The following is a 22,425-nucleotide window of genomic DNA, read 5'->3' as shown; positions in this document are numbered from 1 at the left end:
TTGCAACTTGAAATACAATGTGGCTCCCCAAAATGTCTCTACTGGTGGACAAATCCACAACCTCAAACATTAATCACTAACACTAGTTTTAAAGATAATATATCCCAAACAATGTGCTATCTAACTTATTCAATTTTTCATACTTGTTTAAGTTGTTGACAATTTCACTATACATAGTGTTTGAATAGTGTTCACTGGGGATGTTGGTTAGCTTGGTTGACTGAACAGCTAGCTTGCAATGCAGAGTGACACCAACAGCATGGGATCCATTGCTGCACCAGCTGAAGTTTACAAGAATGTCCCTCAGATTAAACCATTAGAGTCATCTCTCTCTAATGAGAGAGCAGCTCTATGGCCTGGTAGGCAACTTTACCTTTGTGCAGGAACTTACAAGGAAGAAAAGTAATGCAGCAAAAAGCATGTTTCAGAGAATGCACATGGATCCTGGACAAAACATTTCAGTTTGACATTACAGTTGGCCTAACACAACCTATCTAACCATGAAGGCAGTGCATCAGGGCCTCCTGATTGACTGTTGGTAAATATAATGGATATTTCTAATTAGCTAACTATTAGCTAATATTAGCTAATTTCCAACTGTATCCCTTGTTGGTGCTGACTGGACATCTCTTTGGGAGGTGGTTTATGGGAATATAAGTAAACTTTGCATTCATGGCCAAAGGAGAACAAGCACCAATGGTGTCTACTCCTAATTGCACTTGGTTGGCAAACATACATTTGTAGATGTTATGACAAATGTATGTAACATAAAATTATAATTTGAATTTGAATAGGGACAGAGGAATGTTGGTATCTGATTGGGGAAGACAATTATGTAAGAGGTCAGAAGTCAGCTGGCACAGTGATGTAAATATATCATTTCCAAGAAAGCATGTCATTCATTTAAGTGCCTTGCAGATCATAGAGTCATAGAGTCATAGAGATGTACAGCATGGAAACAGACCCTTCGGTCCAACCCATCCATGCCGACCAGATATCCCAACCCAATCTAGTCTCACCTGCCAGCATCTGTCCCATATCACTCCAAACCCTTCCTATTCATATACCCATCCAAATGCCTCTTAAATGTTGCAATTGTACTAGCCTCCAACACTTCCTCTGGCAGGTAAAAACAAGGGCTGCAGATGCTGGAAACCAGATTCTAGATTAGAGTGGTGCTGGAAAAGCACAGCATTTCAGGCAGCAGCCGAGGAGCAGGAAAATCGACGTGTCGGGTAAAAGCCCTTCATCAGGAATAGCTTCCTCTGACAGCTCATTCCATACATGTACCACCCTCTGTGTGAAAAGGTTGCCCCTTTGGTCTCTTTTATATCTTGCCCCTCTTACCCTAAACCTATGCCTTCTAGTTCTGGACTCCCCGACCCCATGGAAAAGACTTTGCCTATTTGCCCTATCCATGCCCCTCATAATTTTGTAAACCTCTATAAGGTCACCCCTCAGCCTCCGACGCTCCAGGGAAAACAGCCCCAGCCTGTTCAGCCTCTCCCTATAGCTTAAATCGTCCAACCCTATCATCTGTGATGTTAATTGATGAAATGTTTATATAATTGGAAGACAGAGAAAACATACCAGGCACTATTAATTTAGCGATTAGGAGAAAGTGAGGACAGCAGATGCTGGAGATTAGAGTCAAAATATGTGGTGCGAGAAAACCACAGCAGGTCAGACCGCATCTGAGGAGCAGGAGGATTGACTTTTCAGGCATGAGCCCTTCATCAGGGCCTCCTGATGGACTGTAGGTAAACATAATGGACACCACCCATACATATTAGCTAATTTTCAAATGTTATCCCTTGTCAGTGCTGACTGGACTTCTCTTTGGGAGGTGGTGTATGGGAATATCCATGAACTTTGCATTCATGGCCTTCATGACCTTATGCACGAAACATCGACTCTCCTGCTCCTTGGATGCTCCTGACCTGCTGTGCTTTTCCAGCACCACACTTCTGGACTATTAATTTAGCTTTGACTTCAGTTTAGAATAATCATGAGGTCAGTTTTGGGAACAGTTTCCTTCTAGCAGAAAAATCAAGTTTTCAGTTCAGGACAAAGTAATCTGAACAGAAGGGTTTTAATTTGTGAAGTCTCTGAGTGATGGGAGTTTGTGTAGAAGTTTTCAAATATTCAGATCTGAAAAGAGGTTTGTGTCAACAGAACTGAAAGAAGATTCAGGCTAGCAGAACTGGAAAATAATTATGAAACTGTCACAGCATCTAAGAAGAAGAATTGGAGGGAGTCAGTTAAGTAAGAAATGATAGCAATGAGATAAAAATGATATTTCTATGTGATTATTTATGATGAAGATTGTTGCAAAATAAGTTGAAACTCATTTTGAAGAAGGGTCACTAAATCAGATGATTAACTTTGCTTTCTGTCCAGACCTGCCAGACCTGGTGAGTTTATCTGGCAATTTCTGATTTTGTTTCTGATTTCCAGTCTCACAAGTTCTTTGGTGTATTTTTTAAACTTTGCTGTTTATTTTATGATCTTTCTAAACTGTCATATATAGAGAGCTTTTCTTTCTTTTGCGAACAAACTTGTATTCTTTCATTTAAAAATGTTGGAAACCTCACATTAAAATGATCAGTAATTAACAACTATGGCAACCAGTTGCAAAATTAAATCTATGATCTATCAAGCCAGGTTTCAAACTGGAATCTGACTTGTTCTGTATTACCATTAGCTGAGATCATAACTATGCCATCCATCATCCATCACCAAAACATATTAATAATGATTTGGACTTGGATCTGTATAGGATATAATTTCAAAGTTTGCAAATAACAGAACATTTGGAAATGTCTCAAACAGAGGAGAACAATGATTGACTCTAAGTGGACACAGACTGGATGGGCGAATAAAATGTAACACAGATGTGTGAAGTGATAAGCTTTCATAGGAAGAATGAGGAGTAGCAATTTAAACTAAATTTAGGAAGGAGGAAAACAAAGGGAACTTGGGGTATGTGTATTTTGAGGATAGCATCATGTTGAGTAACCTCCTTAAAAAAAACACCTATAAGGTCCTCAGTACATTATTTCGGGCCTCATACAAAAAGTTGTGCTGTAAGTGTAAAACACTGGTTGGACATCAGCTGGGATCTTGAGTTAAAATATAGGCATTACATTTGTAGAAGAATATAAAGGTCTCACAGAAGCTGCAGAAGAGATTTACTAAAATGGACCATCGTTATACAAAACGGTTGGAGAAGCTACGGTTCACTTTCTTAGAGCAACAAAGGGTGGGAGGAGATTAGATAGAGATGGTAAATACTATGGTTGATTTTGTTAAAATCAGCAAGAAGAACTTGGTCCCTGTGACAGAATTGTTGGTAACTAATGGACACAGACTTAAACTGATTGGCAGAAGAACCAGAGGTGGTATGGGGACATACCTTTACCCTCATCATAGAGACCCCATCATTCCACTTAAGCTGCAAAGCTATCTCTAGGATGTTCCATTGAAGGATGATCAGCGTGCTGTCAGCAACTTACAGTAATGGAAACGGCAGGGAAAAATACAGAGTATGTGGTCTCCCAATCAAATAAAATTCTCTGTTTAGTTGGGATCTTGCTAAGTGCAACTTAACTGTGTAAATTGCTCAATAACAGCAGGAGCTGCAGTACAGAGTCACCACTTATCTTGATTTGGAGATGCTGATGTTGGACTGGGGTGGACAAAGTTAAAAATCACACAACGCCAGGTTATAGTCCAACAGGTTTAATCGGAAGCACTAGCTCTCGGAGCGCTGCTCCTTCATCAGGTGGTTGTGGAGTATAAGACTGTAAGACACAGAATTTATAGCAGCTCACACCTTCAATGCATTATATGTGCTGACAGATACCAATTGTTAAAGTTCACTTCAGAAACTAACTTTTTAAAAACAAGTTTTGTGATTTACATATGAAAGAACTGAAACCAGCATGGTCATTCTAACAGATGAGAGACTTAACAAACAATCCAGGTCTTTTTCAATATATAATTTCAGCTCCATCACACTATAAACTTTTGCTATAAATTCTGTGTCTTATAATCTTATACTCCGCAACCACCTGATGAAGGAGCAGCGCTCTGAAAGCTAGTGCTTCCAATTAAACCTGTTGGACTATAACCTGGTATTGTGCGATTTTTACCCAATTATCTTGAAATGCTTTGGCTGGCCTGAGGGTGCTGATTTATTTCCAAGGATGCTGATAGGATGCTTTGTCTGTACATATTATATACGCATGTATTTAATCATGGGATGTGGGCATTGCTGGCTAGGTTTGCCCATCCTTAATTGCCCTTGAGAAGGTGGTGGTGAGTTGCTTCTTGAACTGCTGCAGTCCATGTCGGGTTGGTGCACCCACGGTGCTATTAGTAATGGAGTAGCAGGGTTTTGACTCAGTCACCGTTGTCTGATATTGCAACAACTGTATCAAAATGCCGCATTTCTCAGGTGACGCGTTATGTAAAGTCAATGCGCTTCTCATGGTGTGTAAGAGTTTCGAAACGTTTTTGGTTGAAACAGCTGGTCACATGATTGTTCTAATGTGCCAAAACCATTTTTATTGTTGGCCCGTCAAACCCGAGAGAGTGAGAAAAATAACTTCTTTTTCCCTGTTAGGATCTCACTGCTGTACAATGGTGAAAAATTAGCTGTATGCTAGTATTGATTGATAGCGCACCATGCCGTTTATTAACGAGCAATCTCCACGGGGGGCAGTATGTTTTGGCAGTTTAAGTGTAGCCTACCCAGAATCGCCTCCCGGAAGGCCTAAAATAAATACTAGGTTAATTATTTTCCAAAAACCGGATGTACTGGCACTTGACGACTTAACGTCTATTTGTTTGCATATGCACCAATAGAGTAATTATTATATGCATTTGGTGCTATTTCTAACCAGTGAAAAAGACGGATGGAGATGTTCAATTGTGAAATGTTGAACTTGAAGGTAAAGAGCAACCCAGCAGTAAAGCAATTTGCTAATGTTATTGACATAACTGTTAACTTTTTATTGTTCACTTGTTCGGCAACACTTTGAAGGGAGAGGTGGATGTTTGAGGTTGGTGCTGAGAAGCTGGTGAGCAGGTTGATTGTTTGTTTCTTTATGAGTCCGGGTGTGAACCACAAATATTCGGTGCTGATGTATCAGCGCGCCTGCTCCAGCCACTCTTCCCCCCCCCCCCCCCCGGACCGCGGTTCTGTGCTCCAATGTGTTTCCTTCAAAGCAGAAGCCGGCCAGCAAAGCTCAAAGCACTTTCCAGATCTCTCGCCCTCCTGCCCCTCCTCCCATTCTGTCATTTCAGCGCCAGCCGTGGGCCTTGCGCAACTTGTCAGAGTCACCAAAAGCAGCGAATAAAAGCGTGAAAAGCACACCCCCACTCCCGCTTTGTGCGCCCAGGGTCTTTTCACTGGAGGTATTTTCTGCACGGTCACTGCCATTGTTATCCTAGCAGAAAATGAGAAGTCATTGCACCCCCCGACAATGTTTAGCTGCGAAGGGTTTATCTGCACAACACTGGGCCTGCGAAATTCAGGCTAACCTCCCAGCGCTCCGTGAGTCTGAGCTGGGTGCTGTCTATTTCATGCTGTCTATTTCACCCACTGCTCTTTGGATCTGACACTGGGTATTTCCAGATCCCATTCACTTTTCCGACTCAAGCTGAGCTTCAACCTATAAATTCTTACTTTGGAAATAACAACAGTCTGACTCCAGGTTGGGACAAGACAGACTGTAACCTCACACTTTCGTCTGAGACGTCAACTTTATATACAGTGATAAAACCTGAAGTTATCTTGGGGCACTAAATTCTGGGATTTACACATTAATCAATCGAAACCTGCATCTCCGGTCTAAGTGATTAAACATTTAACATCAATTTAGATTTGTCTTATACATCGCATCCATTGTAAGACACTTTGATCTTTTGCTATAAAGACTGTGTCCTACCCCACTAGCTACCTGACGAAGGAGCAGTGCTCGAAAGCGTGGACTTTCAAATAAACCTGTTGGACTATAGTCTGGTGTCGTGTGATTTTTAACTTTGTCCACCCCAGTCCAACACCGGCACCTGCACATCATTCTATAAATCTGGTGAAGTAAGGCTGTTGCAGTGCGAGTGTTCCTATCTCTGTCCCAAAGGGTGTGTCATTGACAAGTCCATCCTCTTTGCCTAAACTAGCAAGGCGCTTCTCCTCAGCGCGTGAGCAGGCTCTTGCATTACCGTACTATGGGGCGGGAACAACCTGGGGATTTTCTTTGCAACTAGACTACAGGAAATGAGGGTAAATCCAAGCTGTTAACAAAACCGCGGCGCAGATCGCCTCGCCGCTTGAAAGGGACTTTGTTTATACCAAATCGACAAAATCGTGGTAAACGGGAGGATTGATGCATTCCTAAAACCTATTCAATCAAATTAAAAGTGAAAGATGAAACTGTGTGAAATAATAGATCTCACAGCGTCACTGTTTTGTCTCAATGATGCGTTTGTTTTAAGTGGTGGGAAGAATTACGGGAAGGGTCTTTAGCAAATATTATATGTGTTGATTCCCTTGCATAACCAATGAAAATTAAACTCCAGAATTCGGATCCGGCCTCATATGTATTTGCTTCTTATTCATAGGGGACTAACGTGGGGTGGGAAAAAAGACACTGGCTCCTCTCTGCAAAGCGAGCCAAAAAGCATCAAGGGATGAGTAAACCATGAAGCGGCTACTCGGTAAGACTGAGACTAGAGAAGTGGACGCGGTGGATAAACCTGAGCTGTATTTTTCGTAGAGAAAGCCAGGCTGAACCATTCGGTTGCGTGTTCAAATGAAGGAAGCACACTGCACAGAAACGGGTCAGTTGCACAGTATTTCCAAGACAGGTTACTGATGCGGAGATCAACCCCCCCCAAACCCATTCAACAGGCTCTTTCAAACATCAGGCGCACTCCTCCTGAGCACAACGTTACTTTCAGATTCCTTTCTCTTTTAGTAAAAGCAAAACTACCGCGGATGGTGGAAATCTGAAATGAAAACAGAAAGTGCTGGGAATGAGCAGGAGATCTGACAGCGTCTGTGGTGGAGCATCTCCTTGATGTATTTATTATTTCTGTGTTCAGCCTCTTTCCCACCCTGTCGTTTCACGCGCCTCTGTGTTCGTATCTAGAACAGCTTTGACCATCACTCTTAGCGACAGCATGGCCCTCACATCATTGAACACCAACAGCCAGGCGCTTTGGGGACAAGTCCCTCAGGTCGCCGCGTGGAGTGAGATCTGTTCAGCGAACACATCCTGTACACTCTGTCAGAGCCCTCTCAGTCTGGTGTTGGCCAGTTTGGTCATGGGACACTTGAGTGGCTCGGTATCCATTCATTATTAATATCAATTGTCAAAAAAGCACTCAAGTGAACTTCTGAATACGCTTCAATAACTATTTACTTCCCGTTTTCATTTAAGGACGTATTTCATTTGAGTGCTCTTGCCCGAAAATTCTGGACAAGACCCGAAACAGGCATTTTCTATCCGACCCTTTTAAACCATTCTCGCCTTGGTTGGTATTTGTCAAAAAAAATCCACGTACGTATCAGTTAATTAAAACAGAACTTAAACTGCCTTGGACAAACTGATAACCGCTTCAGGGCGAAATTTCAGTTAAATGGGCAACTCCCTACAGAAAAATAAATAATTAAATAATACCCCATGAAAACAACAGACAGATTACCCCAATTTATGGGGCTTGGGGCAATAAAACCGATCACCTCAAAGGAGACATCAAAGACACAAGTTTTGTTGTATAGTAGCTGTAAAATTATAAATCCTTTTATCACAGTGAGCGCCGGTAAATGACAGGGTGGGTCCTAATCTCCCTCTGGGATGATAGAGTTCGTGGCAATGTGGGATTATTCGATGTTTAAACAAAATCTCTCCTAAAATCCCTGGATTATACTCCAACTGGCGGGTCTCTTCATGGTGATGAAATTTGGGCGCGTTTTTGTGTTAGCTGCACCTCACCAACCTCAGAATCGAACAGCTCAGTTCTGCACTAAACATTTTGAATATTGGGAGTTGTAATTTCAAAGATACTGCTGGTGAACGGATGGTTTGTGTCAATAATTTCTCTCGTTATTGTTGATCAAAAGCTCTCTCGGAAATAACTCGGAATTGCAATAGTGTGCTGCAGCGCAGTTATTAATCCTATATACTTTCACCTTTCAATATCTGGCTTGAGTGTATCTCAAGTGCAATGCAAATTCAAATCTATAAATAGTAACCGATATACTTTGGGAACCGATTGATTTATTGAAACTAGGGTTATTGAGGACCAATAATGTACTCAATTAGCTCTTTTTGTATAGTTAATTGGATTCTGGTTATTTCGATTCCTCGCTTTTGAATCTGAAAAGCAGCTTCCGTGAATTTTATCGGCATTGAGTTGAACCACATCAATTTCCACAGTCTTTCTAAAGCGCATGCAATGTGATTTATTGCCAATTTGACACTCTCTGCACTGATGGTTAATATGTGTTATTCTTGGAGATCGTAAATCACGCCTTGCAAGCTTTCTTTCCCTTGAATATCAATACGATTTGAATTAGCAGCTTTAAAAGGCTGAAAATGGCAGTTTCTGAGCCTTTTCGACTTTGGTAAGGAAGTGGTCAGCAGGCGGTGGCTGTCCAGATATTAGCAGGGAGCAGAAAGGCACGGAAGTGGTCCTTTGCTCCACAATATCTCCCGCCTTTAATAAAGTCAATGAACAGCTCAAACAGGAGGGTTGGCTGAACTTTGAGTTGATAATTAACACAGACTGTTATTCGCTACAACATTTACAAACCACACAACAGACCTGCAATCTGCAGGCTGCTAAAGGAATGAATCCGGACTATAAATAATAGAAAGTGATGCAAAGAATCTCAGAGAATCCTGGAGAAACTCAATAGGTCTGGCAGCATCTGCGGAGAAAGAAACAGAGAGAGCGCTTCGAGGCCAATTCTGAAGTCCATTCCAAAGAAACGGTCTGTGCTGAAGGAGACTCGAACCGAGAACTCTGATTCTCTCTCCGCATATGCTCCCAGACCTGCTGACTTTCTTCAGAACTCTCTGTGTTTCAGATGTCCAACACCCGCTGTGTTTTGACCTGATGTAAATAATCTTCTTGAATCGGACAAATACGTGAAAAGCCAGATGGTACTAGGAAAATGGACAGTGGCAACGTTTTTAACCCCCCTCATTTCCTCAAAACTCCACAGTTCACGGGCTTGTCCGTCTAATTATTATTGTTTGTCTTACCCTCTCCCGGACAACACGAAGATCTCGCGTAAAATAGATGGGAAATGTTCTCTTACCCACACACTCGTTGGACTCTCTGGCCGTGGCCCTTTGCCAGGGTCGATCGTAGTGGAAAGGTTTACATCTGTCACACTCCGGGCCAGCGGTGTTGTGCTTGCAGTCACAGACCAGGTTACCGTCCCGGTCCTTGATGCACCGGGAAGCGTGACCGTTGCACTTGCAGCGGCCTCCGACCTGCAGATCGGAGACGGCGTAATAATAGGACTCGCGGGCGAGCTCCGAGTCGTCTTCGTTCTCATCCCCGAGGGTATGGAGGCGGCTGAAGGCCACTTTGATATCGGTGGCGGTCACCCAGTCTTGGAGGACAGGGCTGTTGTCAAAATCGTGAGCCGAGGGGCGACCGTCCAAGGTGCTGAAAGCGATCAAGCCCCCAGTGAATGGATGCATGTCAGTGTGGGAGTCAGTGCAGATAGCCTCCTGCTCATTCTGCTTCGTGATCACAGCCTTGTTGGGCTTGGTGTACATTTTTCTGCACTGGGTCGAGTAGAACTGAAAGGGGACCCAGGATTTGCCGTAGTCCATGGATTTGTAGATGACCATTGACTCAGGACGCGGGGAGCAGAATTGGAGGCTCACGTACGTGACTTCGAATTTCTTGCCCAGCGAGAGGGTGAGGGTGACATTCTGGGGGTATTGGATGTAGTTCTCCGATTGCCAGCAGGTCAGGTTGTGGGGGTTGTTGAGGTCGGTCAGGTAGGCTGGAGGGTGAGCCTTTTTGGGATCCATGGCGTCACAGATGTGACAGCTCCTGAAGCGCTCGTCTCCCTTCTCGGTCACCACGCAGTACCTGGACGGGGGGTTGCCGCAAGTGCTGGAGACTTTCACTTCTTTGCCGAACGCCGAGTTGACGAAGTCGGGGATACAGCGCCTGGGGCTGCTGTTCTCGTCGTAACAGGGGTCTGGGGGTGTCTGCTGGGCTGCAAACATGCTCATGCCATAGCCCCCGCGGACTCCCTCCGCCAGGCAACCGAAACCCGCAAAAACGCACACAAACTCCCAGAAACTCCACAGCATCTTGTTCTGCCTTGACAGTGCAGCCTCGATTTCCGTGACGAACGATCCTAGTTAAGAGAGAGAGAGAGAGAGAACAATACGCGGAAAGATCAGTTGCATACATTGAAATAGCAGTTAAAAAGAAACCTGTCCGCCAAAAATAAAGTTTGCAGATTTCTTTGCATTCTGGCGGGGAATGTTCTGTGCAGAGTGTTACCTGTAAAAAGGACGCTTTGATGGAAAGCGGAACAATGCAAATACCGATGCCGCTTGCTTCAGCTGGGAGAGCGTTTTCTATAGTGTTCATCCGTCATTCCCGCGGCCCCTGTATCAAGGAGAGTCTCCCTTTCCTTTGGGACTCTGTCTCTACGCCTTGTGTCTGCATAGAAAGTGAATGACGTGCACAACTCCTGCTAGCTCGAGGTCATCCTGTGCCCTGACGGAGAGTGTCATTGCACACACACACACACACATACACATACGGAGCGAAAACAACGACATCCACTGGTAGTTTATCAATAGCAAGCAAGCATCCTTTCACATGGAGCTCCAGCCACAGAACGAGCCCAATTAGACTGTTTACAGCCTCTGCAATCATTTAACACGTCCCCTTCAAGCTGGTGTAGCCCGACTCTATAGCGTGGAGGATCTCAGATAAGGAATTTTTGTTTTCAAAATCGAGGAAAGAACTTCAGTGTACTTAACAATAGGGATGGCCTGGACGGAATGAAACATGCCAAATAAAAACCTGCCGTGGAATTATATTCCCAAATATGTAATCTCTTGTGCAGTGGAAATTATAGGTGTGAACTCAAATCACATTAAATTGGCAGGTAGTTGCCCGGTAATAAACGCTGTCATGTCGTTCTGTTCCCAATGGGCCGACTGCGGCTGTATTGTAAAATCAAATCTTTGTCGAGGCGGTTGTAAGTAACTTGCCCATCGACTCCACCGATCATTTTACATTTTTACAATGTGCAGCTTTACGATTTTCGCAGACGTATTTATATCGTTAAATCTCGCCTTCCCAAATCCATGGCGGCGGTGCAATGGAAACTTATAGAAAAGCATAATAACCGCATATGTTTAAGTCGACGCTCAACTTAAAACATTGGGGGTTGTAATCAATGAGGGATCAGCGCGATTTAAGCATCTCGTCGGATGTACATTTTGTAGTTTCAGTATCTCCACCCTTTCCTACTTTGTGAAAGCTCGAATACTTGTTCATTTGCAACTGTTTGATGGAGTACAGGGAGCAGCCGATATATACATATTCAAATTATATCTGCGAGTGTGTATGTCGATGTGAGTGGGTGTGGGGTGGGGGTCGAGAGAATGAGAGACATCTTGCACCTTACGTTACATCTAAATTCCCACACATAGTTCGATTCCAGCGGACACCTGTCGCTGATTTAACTGTGCTTGAGCTGAAACATAACAAGCAACGCCCAAATAATGCAGCGAACCAATTCGCAAATCAGTGGGGCACACAGAACTGTCAAAGGCTCAACCTGATGTCATTTAGAAACACACTTTGTTGGCCTAGAATTTAAACGGATATCAAGATACAACTACAAAAAGTGCAATTAAAATGTTAATGCGTGTCATAATGGTCGAGGAAGACATTCCCCAGCAGTTTTGTTAGAACACAAAGGGCTACCACAAATTCACATGGAAACGATGATTGACACCGCAAGGAAATTGTTAAACTTGGTGCCAATGCAAGGCCCCTTCCAAACACATTCCAAAAAAAGTTGCTGAATAAAAAACGTGCTCACCCAGCCATAAAAATGTTAAACAGGAACTAGTTTCCAAAGGTATATCTTTATGTAGGCAGTCTTAAAATAAACTATGAAAGGTGTTAGGAATTATCTGTAAGGCGATTCCAGCCTTTGTAACTCGAAAACTGTGTGTGTGTGTGTGTGTGTGAAAAGTAGCAGCTTTTCTGTATCTACATGAACCAAGCCAACCCGTTTTGAATGTATATTGTTGTCAACCTAATGATCGTGGTAGCAAAGTAAGGGGGAGAAAATCAAGAACCTGTTATTGTGGCAATCACAGTTCAGCCCAACTACAGATTTAGACTATGCAAATTTGCTTATACAATGCTGCTGCAAAGGCTCCGCTTGAAAAGGGAGGCTGAATAAATGGGCTGTTGTAAATTGAATTAGTCCCTGATTAATCTCGCCTCAGTCCTGCTCTCTCAGTGGGGTGGCTTTGGGATTCCAGCGTTGGCCCTGCAGGAAAGCCCCGGTTCAGCAGCCTGGCCTGTCCCCTGTCAGCATGCTGGAGGATTTGTTAACTGTTCACCGTGAAATAGCCCATAATACCTTAGCCAAATCGTTTTTACAACACGATCACCCTGGATTCATCAGGGTCGCTACCTAGATCCCAATTAGGAGGTAGACAAACCATTACCACTAATAATAGTAACCTAGGGCTTAGGTAGTGGGGTTGGGGCGTGGGGGCGGGGGGGGGGGGGGAGCGCACATTTTAGAAGAACAGCGAAGAGTTTCATTTATTTTGCATGATAAACACGTATATTCTATTGATCTTTCAGGAACTCTTTCAGTCAAATTTGTGCGTGTTGGAAGTTCTAACCAGTTCAATATCACTATATTTGAGAGTCGCTATCTTACATCTCAATTAGAGGACAGAATTAATGTTAGAATTTTGTTAGAATTAATTCATTTTACAGTTTTGACCGATACAATACCAATCTGATGAACATATTTGTTTCAGTAAACAGATTATCCCAATTTAAATTGGGGTCAAACTGTTTCTGATGTTTTTCTGGGTTTGATTTCAGAAGAAATTAAAGTTCAGATGGAAAACTTGAGTAGCTAATAATTTAAATAATCTATATTTTGTTACATACTGTACTTTCATTAGCAAATTTTAAACGGATAGATACGAGATACTATTAGCAGATCAATGAAAATATACATTCTTAAAACCAGATAAACGGCTTAAAATACCATTGGAAATAAAGTCGAATAGTTTGATTGCGGTGGACAAATTGCAACCCTATATTGAATTCAGCCATCGGCAATTACTTCCAAAATACTTCTCAAAAGATTAAACTCGACAACACCTAGACAAGATAAAACAAATAAAACCTGATTTCAGATCAACAGTCCCTTTTAACAACACCATTATGGTTTAAATTTGTTGGGATTTTAACCTTACACACGTTTCTAACAGATTTTGTGATCTGAGCTATTCATCTTTGAAGCGTTGTAGAGTAGATTAACATCATTTTAACAGATTTTAACATCAACTTTTTTTTCAATTGTTGTAATTCACCGCCTATTTCGCGGATTATGTAAATATATTTCGAACGAACTCTGGAGTCATTATTTAAAAATAAACTATTGGGCATATACTGAAGAAATTCAGCCCGTTCGGTTGAGAGATGTGTAATTTAACTGATGCATTTTGTTTCCGCGTTAGTTTCAAACCAAGTGTGAGTAGCCGAGGGGTTGAGAGAATGTCTTGTAAATTGTTCCGATTCTGTTGACAGAGCATGTTATCAATATATATATATATATATTTGTCGAATAGCTCGCATTCTCCATATTTACACATTTATTCCTTATTGCTGATATGCTGCTATTCAACTTATGATAAAACGAATCGAAATGGTGCTTATGAATTCAACATAAAAGACATCTTCGGTCTAACAGTAATGCAAAGCATATTTACTGCCAAAGTTCTTCCTAAAGAGAAAATGGATATTACGAGAGATGTAACTGCAACTCAACAAACCCCCATGTGCTTGTAATTTTTTTCTTCATTGGTGGAGCGTGGGCGTCACTGGCTGGCCAGCATATATTGTCCATCCCTAATTGGAGTATTATATTTAAGGGTTATAGCTATTTATTATTCTTGGGTTAATCGAGTGTGAAGAAATTAATTTGGAAGCCTTTGAGCAAACTTTACAGAAAAAAAGTCACTTGGTACCGTCAGAATGCAGGCAGCTCTGTCACAATGGCGAGCTAGCGAGTTGAGTTGCTGTGTTCTCATGTCTATTATTTTGTCCCTTCGGTCAAAGCGGATGATTCTCACATCAGCAATATCTGGTCACAGAGCCACAGAGTGAATACAGCACAGGGGACGAGCCAGATGACCTCTCTCCAGTTTGTTGATGACAAGAACAATGTTTGTCTTGTCCAAACACACTGAATTAGTTGAGCACTGTATTCGAGGCTCGCACTTCGCTGCAATCGAAGACAATCAGCAAAACGTTTGTTCTGCTCGGGAAAGCGGGCAAGCTTTTGTGCAGTGGGTTGTTTTTCCACTGCAACTGCAGAAAGTTAATGTAAACGATAAGACCACTGAAGGGTTTCACAGGTTTTCCAATCTTCTGCAGCACAAAGGCAGTATACAACAGAAGTGATCCTATTCAGAGCCAGTTGTAATATAGATTCTAAAACTTGTTTCATCCGTTGACTTGGGTACCAAACTGCAACCGTGTCTTATCGTAAGATTCGCTTCTTTTATTGCACTTGTTTAAAATGACAATTTACTGCTAAACTCAGGGCCATCTTTGTGTACCCGTCCTGTGACGGACACTCCGTTCTTTAGAAGTAAGCACGACTTTCCAACAAACTTATCACTAACCAAAGTTTCTCTACTGATGGCTTCAGCTTTGAAACCTTCAATAATCGCCCCTTAAGCCTGATATAGAGCGGGACTTTACCCCGGAGGGCGTCTATTACCGCCCAGGGCACATAAGCTTTGTTTTGTGATTAGGAAGCCTCACATTGAAGGAACGGCTTGCCTATTCTTGTTTGCAAAAGCGGAGATGGGATAATTTTCCGTTCAGAATCATTTTGATTTTCATCCTGAGCGCAAAGAGGGAATAGCTATGCTCAAGTCGCCCATTGACACTAAATTGTGACCAATTAATTTATTCTCTGAATGGGTTATCCTGATTGAAAATGCGAGAGCTCGCAGTGTGTGGGAGAATGTGGCGTGGCCACGGATCCATTTGCGATATTAAATGAACTCGGGGAAGACTCCACGCGTGTTCACGGCAGGCTGGAAGACGCTAAAGTGCCCGCTTTCCAGGTTGCAAATTCCTGACATTTTTGTACAGGTACTGAGGGAATGTTGTTTAAACACTTGTACATATCGCACTTTCGCATGGACAGTCCGTACATGTAAATCACGGGCTAGTGTAATATTGATCAAGATAGTAACTGTATGGTAAACAATACTCGAGCGTTTTATTAGAGCAAACGGTTCATGGCAGATCGCTGTCATAAACATTAATGAGTAATTTATTGATGCGTATCTAGTTTAACAGATCGCATTTAACTTAATTAAACAATAGTTTAACTCTTCTCATTGTTTTCATTCACTCGAATCCTGGCGTAAACTTTTGCAGATTATTTGACGTTAAATTTGATAAATATGACGTTTGAACTGTTAATGATGTTTAAAGAGTTGCTATTGACCAGAACTCTAATCGGCGATCACATTTCATGGGTCAGTGAATAGGCTATAGAAGCTGAGTCAATAAAATATATTTAACATTTAGATTGAATCCACTTCTTGCTAAACTTGGTTCTTACAGGCTGGAGTAAAAATGGAAAAGTCGCTTTAACTTAAAGCGAGCGATATTTGATTTGGGGAAGTATTTGGGGGGAGGTGGTATGAGAGGAGCAAATGAAAAAAAGGAGCGATAAAGGTAAGATATCATCATTTGTCTCTTTATCAAACTTTTAGCTCTTTCTGTTTTAACAAAAAGCGAGAATGTTCAATAGGGTAGAGCTCGGTAGCAGAATATGTTCCTGACGGAGTGAACTTCAGTACAAAGATGTTAGTGTCAACCTTTTTAGTTATGAGTTCTCAGAAAGTGCAATCGCGTCAGAAGTGAATGTCGCCCTACTCCTGGTTGGGATCTCACGCTGAACATGAGTCTGCAATATAATAAAAAAGGCAGATGAACTGGCATCATTTGAAAGAACTCTGTCGAACGTACGTTTACAATTAGCGCTGGTATGGCAGAACTGAAAAATTGGGAGAGGCGAGTGCACTTTCTACCCTTTGGGGCAAAGTTTTCACTGCTGCAGCTGTGTGCGTGACACTACCTTGGGACCGGGAGCCTAATGGTTTCATCTCCCTTGAACTGCAGTGAAGGTACAGATGCAAAGTCAGTTCTCCATTCAGTTACCCCGACCGACCAATCTCGAGCACGCTGCAAATGCACCCTTGTGTGAAATCCAGGCAGCCCCACCCCCACACTCCTGCCCACACACAAGTCCTACTCAGTAATTGTCGGTTTATGGAAATTCACGAAGCCCCTGTTTAAATAAGCAGCGAGTAATCGGCGGCGATTTATTCCGCGGACTGACAGTTCCTTTGAACAGTAACGGAATGGTTTTTTTTTCTGGCTTTCTGAAAGCTTTTCTTAAAAGATTTTTTTTCAGATGAGACTGTAGGGATGAATGCAGGCATTATGCAGCCCAGTCGCTATTCTGAAATGCCAAATTAATTACGAGGGGTTGGTTCTGTGCAAGGGTCTCTGCGAGAAGGCTTCGCTGTGAAATTATGTGTTTTAGGGAAAAAAAATTAAACAAACACGCCCCGCCAACCACCCCTACCCCCCAAAAAAAGAACAGCCAGGAAACTTTCAAAGCTGTCCAGAGAGATACTAGCCAGCACATAGATGAAAGCGCGAGCACTTTGAATAATTTAACATTCTTCTTAATATCGCCCACACTTTTGCATTCTTTTATTCGAATCGCCTTTTCATGATTGCAAACCCTTCACAGATTAGACATGGTAAATTTGTAGCCAGACCAAAATGACCCCAACAGCTGCCGAGCATCGCTGTTTCCTCTGGTAGATAACCAGTTTGCACTTGCCAATATTATCGACTTTACCCTGGCCAAACTCGACCCCACTTCCCACGGTTGGAAAAGCAGATGGACTCTGACCTGAACCGTGCAGCGAACAGCAGAATTACCCTCGGAATAAACTATGGTCTCAAAAGACAGTCAGGGTAACCTTCCTCCAGAAGGGTTGACACCAAATCTTTGTGCGATTCCGAGCTTCTTTATAAACTCTGCCAAAGTCAACAGCCCCCTGTTTTTACTAATAATTTAATTTTAATGGAAGGGAGGGGGCGGATCCCGGGAACAAATTGAAATCAACCGGAACGATTCCTTCAATTAGACTTCCTCAGACCTTTCTTTTCTCTCTTTGAAAGTTCTTTATGACGGCTAGTGCACAAACCTAACGTCGTAAAACGACGCGTTTGCCGCACGATCTATAATTCAATTCACAATTATGAGTGTTATGAACGGGTGTGCAACTTAAAAAAGAGTTTTAATTCAACGTTATCGTACTGTCAATATAAACAAGCCAATGAAAGTGCGCACAGCCTGGTACTGCAATGGTTTCAGAAGCAGACCCAGTCTTGGTCACAAAAATAGACATTGCTGGAAAAAACTCAGCAGGTCAAGAAGCAACTGTGGAGAGAAAGCGGAGTTAACGTTCCAGGTCTAATGACCCCTCTTCAAAACACAGGGCCCGAAATGTGAATTCTGTTTTCTCTCCCCTTTCCCCTCCAGCAATTTCTGTTTCTGATTTCTAGCATCCGCAGTTTCTTTATTTGGTTTTTGTTTTCATCCAGTCTTGGTATTAGCTTTTGTTGTAAAGGCCGAATAAGATTGTTTATCCCCTTTAAGCAGCACAAGTCACAGCTCCCGCGATGCCTCTGTGAGTTTTGTTTAGGTCTTTGAGGTCCATACACAACTGTGTAAAAGGTTCAGATCTGGAACTGATCTGAATGAGTGAACTCGTAGACTCTGTTCACAGAATGTACACAATTTCACACACATTCCCTGGCTCTCACTGGGATCCAAATTCGAACTGAGTCATAGAGTCATACAGCACGGTAACAAACCCTTTGGTCCAACCAGTCCATGCCGACCATAATCCCAAACTAAACTAGTTCCATATGCCTGCTCCTGGTCCGTATCCCTCCAAACATTTCTTATTTACGTATCCATCCAATTTTTTAAAAATGTTGTAATTGTACCTGCATCCATCACTTCCTTGGGAAGTTCATTCCACTCGCCAGCCACCCTCTATGAAAAAAAAGCTCATCTCTTTTTTAAAATCCCTCTCTTCTCACCTCAAAAAGTGCCCCTAGTCATGAAATCCCCATCCTAGAAAGCGGCAACTACCATTAACTCTATCTCGTCCCCTCATTATTTTGTAAACTTCTACAAGGTCTCCTCGCAACCTGTGTACAGCCTATGTGTGATGTACGCAATTGTGTGCATAATTTATAAGTGCGATATGTATATGTATAATTTTATATATCCTGCATGTTTCTTTACAATTGTGTGCAACATTTATGTGTGATGTCTATATATGTCATTATATATATCCTGCAAATGCACTTATACATAATAGTATACATCCTGCATATGTTTACATCCTTTATAAGTGTTAAGTGCATACGTATAATTGTGTATATCCCTATTACTGGGGAGACAATGGCTTTGAGGCATTATTGCTAAACTATTAATCCATAGGCCAAGGCAATGTTGTGGGAACCAGGTTCAAATCCTGCCGTGGCAGATGGTAGAATTTGGATTCTCTAAAAAAAATCTTGAATTAAAAATCTAATGATAATCACGAAACCATTGTTGATTGTTGAAAAGACCCATTTAGTTCACTTTTGTCCTTTAGGGAAGGGAACTGTCATTCTTACCTGCTCCGGCCTACATGTGACTCAGACCCACAGCAATGTGCTTGACTCTTAATTGCAATTAGGGCTGGGTAATATATGCTGGCCGCGTTAGCGCCGCGCTATCCCATGAATCAATTATTTAAAAAAAGGTTGTGTACATATATAAATTCTGCATATGCGTTTACATTTAATAGTATACATTATGTATTTGTGTGTATACACAATTGAATACGTCCTCTGCAAATGTGACGTGTAATCCCGTATATGTGTGTTGTACATGTGTAATATAAGAGAAGCAGGGAAGTTATCCCAGCCAAAATGTTTCCCTTAATCAAAATTTGCAAAACCAGACGCTCTTATCATGATCCCACGACTGGATGTGGGGATCTATTGTGAGTAAACTGGCTGCCTACACTGCATTGGTTGGGATGACCCCAGATCATTAAAGACACTACATGAATGCAAGCCTTTTTTCTGTGTAGTTTTGATGTGTATTGATGTGTATGTGTGCATACATCTGGGAATCAATGCATATTCAGATCGCAACACCTAAGAATTGTGCCCCGTTACATTTGCTAACCACAAGTGCTGGAGCACAATTGTTTCAATTATTTTTGGAAGTCAGTCATGGCATCAGCGAACCTGACGAGGTTACAGAACCTCATATAACAAGAACCACAATCTTAAATTGCCATTCATTTCTCAACATTGTATTGATTTACACATTTAATATTATTTAATACGATATCATTGACAACCATACCCACTTCCATCTCATAACCGAATTAATTCAAAGACTTATAAATTAATATAATCGTACGTCTTAACGACCATCAATTTCTACTATTCTGGAGGGCAAGATTGTCAATATATTTCATTGCTTTTCGTGATAATATTTTATATTCCAGGATTAATACTTAATCCCGTGTAGGAGCGTCACTGTTGTTCAGAGGAAACTCTGTTTCCAATAATTAATTTCTGCATTCAATAAATCGCGAGCGATTATTAGTAAAACCAATTTAATGAAAAAAAAACACTGCGATAATACTTTTTAAAAAAGGTAGTTGAAATGTTCCTGCCCCTTACTTGCCAAACAAAATCTGCCATTAACTTAGTCTTTGAAAAACAGTAATATTGCCAGTACACAACAGAGTATTTCAAATAGCCAGAAAACAAAAAAGTCCACAAATATTAAAATTAATTCAAAATTTTAAAAATCCTGCTGAACACAAACCCTAGGGAGCTAAGGCAAGACAAGCGCAGTTTGGAGTAAGCACATTCACTCAGATGCTGCGTAACATTCCAACACTCCAGTGAGGGCGAGAGCTAAGTGCCTCTATCAGAAAGCCGGTGAACCCCAGGACAGGCCAGCCTCATATTCACCAGCAGTGTGGAAGTAGTCAAACAGATACTTTCACAAAGCATTCTGTAACCTCGTCAGGTTCGCTGATGCCATGACACAGATTTCCAAAAATAATTGAAACAAAACATCAATAGCCAGCCAGATTTGTGTGATAGAATGTTCTGCAGGGACCAGGGGGCGGAGACACAAACACGTTGAAAAACGAATGTTGGACAACGTTGAGAAGGTCGACAGCAAAGAAATCAGCGCAGATTGATACACTTTCAAATGTTCTGCTAGATTGGTCTCGTCCAATGAAATAAATGAAAACAAACTAAAGTACCACAAATAGAAAGTGTAGTTTCATTTACAGAGTCCATTTTACCTCCTCATTTGGTTGGATTTTGAAAATTAATACCGAAAGGTGGGAGCTCCGCCATTTGGCAGCTTTTGGGTAGAATGTTTTACACTAAAGGTGTGACTGTGAAGATAGGTACCTCCAATTCACCACCGCCGGTACTAAACCACATTGATGTTAAGACTGGGCCGCGTTTGAACTGTTAACTGCCTAAACCTTTCCATTTTTGTCCCTAATGGCCGTGTTGCTCGATCTGCTAGAAATTTAAAACATTTTTCTTTACGGTGGTGTGGACTCGATTTGTAACAGCTCGGAGAGGCTCAAATCTGGTCAGCTCCTGAGCCTGTAATTGTCATCCATGCGGAGAGGCATAGGGCAATGGACAACACGTCTCGTTTAGGCATTTTTCCTGGGAGAACCCTTTCAGCTGCAAATAGCACAAATGTGTGTTTGGAGGTATGTCTAAACCACACCTTCAGCAGTCCACTTATTCTCGCTGACTGCTTAATTGAACTGCTTTTCATTCAATGAATGATTTTATCAGAAATTCAATCTGGCTATATCATCCTGAAAAATGTGTTTCCTTTTATTTTCTGCCGCTCTATCAGAAGTCTCGTGAACTCTGCATTCCCGCAACAGGACCGACAGCTGAAGGACAAATGAGATGGGACAGTTGTGGTCTGGTTGTCTTTGAGCCTCGGAAAGTCAGTGACAAACAGCATCTTTTTCAATGCAAGCATGCACTTTAACTTGGTAGATACGTGTGACTGCAATCTGAGCTTTTAAATTCACTTCATTCGTGTACTCGCGTAGTGTGCTACCTCGGCTATGACCAAACAAATCTCTGTTTATTAGTGCTTTGCAATAAACCAACACATTCAAGAAAATTGGTTTCAACTCGAACATTTCATATCAATATTATAGCCAAGTGTTTTAAATATTAATGTGCGAGCAACCCATCAGCGCTTGGGTGGGCGAGTTAATAAGATGGAACCCATATCAGCTTCATCCTGCAATTTTAATACATTAACATATTTCATCGCAGCAGCAAAGCATGCAACATTTGCTTGATTTCTGAAGCAGAACCGTTGGAGAAAAGAAAATGTTCCGTTAGGAAGGGGGCGGGATATTTAGAGATGGAGCTTTACAAGAATTGTCAATCACTAAACAGGCGCATTTCATGGCGCTGTTCACAGTGAGGGATGAGAATATTCTATCTATAACATACACTTAGGATCAACTTAGTGTGAGAGAAATCTGTTACAAACAACGCATCTTATGCAAGAGACTATTACCTGATGAAGGAGCGTCGCTCCGAAAGCTAGTATGCTTCCAATTAAACCTGTTGGACTATAACCTGGTGTTGTGTGATTTTTAACTTTATGCAAGAGAAAGTCTGGATGTTGAGTAATATTGGTATTGCCGTCCTAACTGCGCACAATGCTGCCACCTACTGATATATTACTGAGTTTCATCCGAATTTTCAACCAAGCGATTTCAGTGTCTTGCAAAAGTTGATGTTCATAGCAATCAATGTTACTTTAAATATGTCGTCACTGGATATTAGCTCTTGAAACAATAAAAAACTCATAAACTTGATCAAGCCAATAACATTTGAGAGGCGTTTGCACTACACGATGCTTGTTTCGAGAAAAGCAGGGTGAAAAAAAAGGCTTGTTTA

General features: G+C 41.8%; 1 protein-coding gene and 1 long non-coding RNA gene across 3 annotated transcripts in view; one reads left to right on the top strand and one right to left on the bottom strand.

Annotated features, from left to right (window-relative positions):
* The window catches only part of ntn1a (netrin 1a), a 210,134-nt gene extending 198,745 nt beyond the window's left edge, over positions 1–11,389 (bottom strand). Inside the window, exons 1-2 of one of the 2 annotated variants that reach the window (XM_043714647.1) lie at positions 10,549–11,389; positions 9,335–10,399 (exon numbers count right to left, since the gene is read on the bottom strand). In XM_043714647.1, the coding sequence (XP_043570582.1) occupies positions 9,335–10,352 (1,018 nt within the window). In that variant the 5' untranslated portion in view covers positions 10,353–10,399; positions 10,549–11,389. The remainder of the gene's footprint in view (positions 1–9,334; positions 10,400–10,548) is intronic. The other variant, XM_043714648.1, reaches the window with a different exon arrangement.
* LOC122562115 lies at positions 4,807–22,006 on the top strand. Its single transcript, XR_006315223.1, has 3 exons — positions 4,807–4,955; positions 6,628–6,723; positions 21,353–22,006. It is a non-coding gene; the product is annotated as an uncharacterized LOC122562115 (long non-coding RNA).
* The last annotated feature ends 419 nt before the right edge of the window (positions 22,007–22,425 follow it).

Source organism: Chiloscyllium plagiosum, chromosome 24, assembly GCF_004010195.1.
Source record: "Chiloscyllium plagiosum isolate BGI_BamShark_2017 chromosome 24, ASM401019v2, whole genome shotgun sequence".
In the NCBI taxonomy this organism is placed as follows: Eukaryota; Metazoa; Chordata; class Chondrichthyes; order Orectolobiformes; family Hemiscylliidae; genus Chiloscyllium; species Chiloscyllium plagiosum.
Note: the sequence above shows the minus strand (reverse complement) of the source record. Positions and strands in the feature narration are given on the sequence as shown.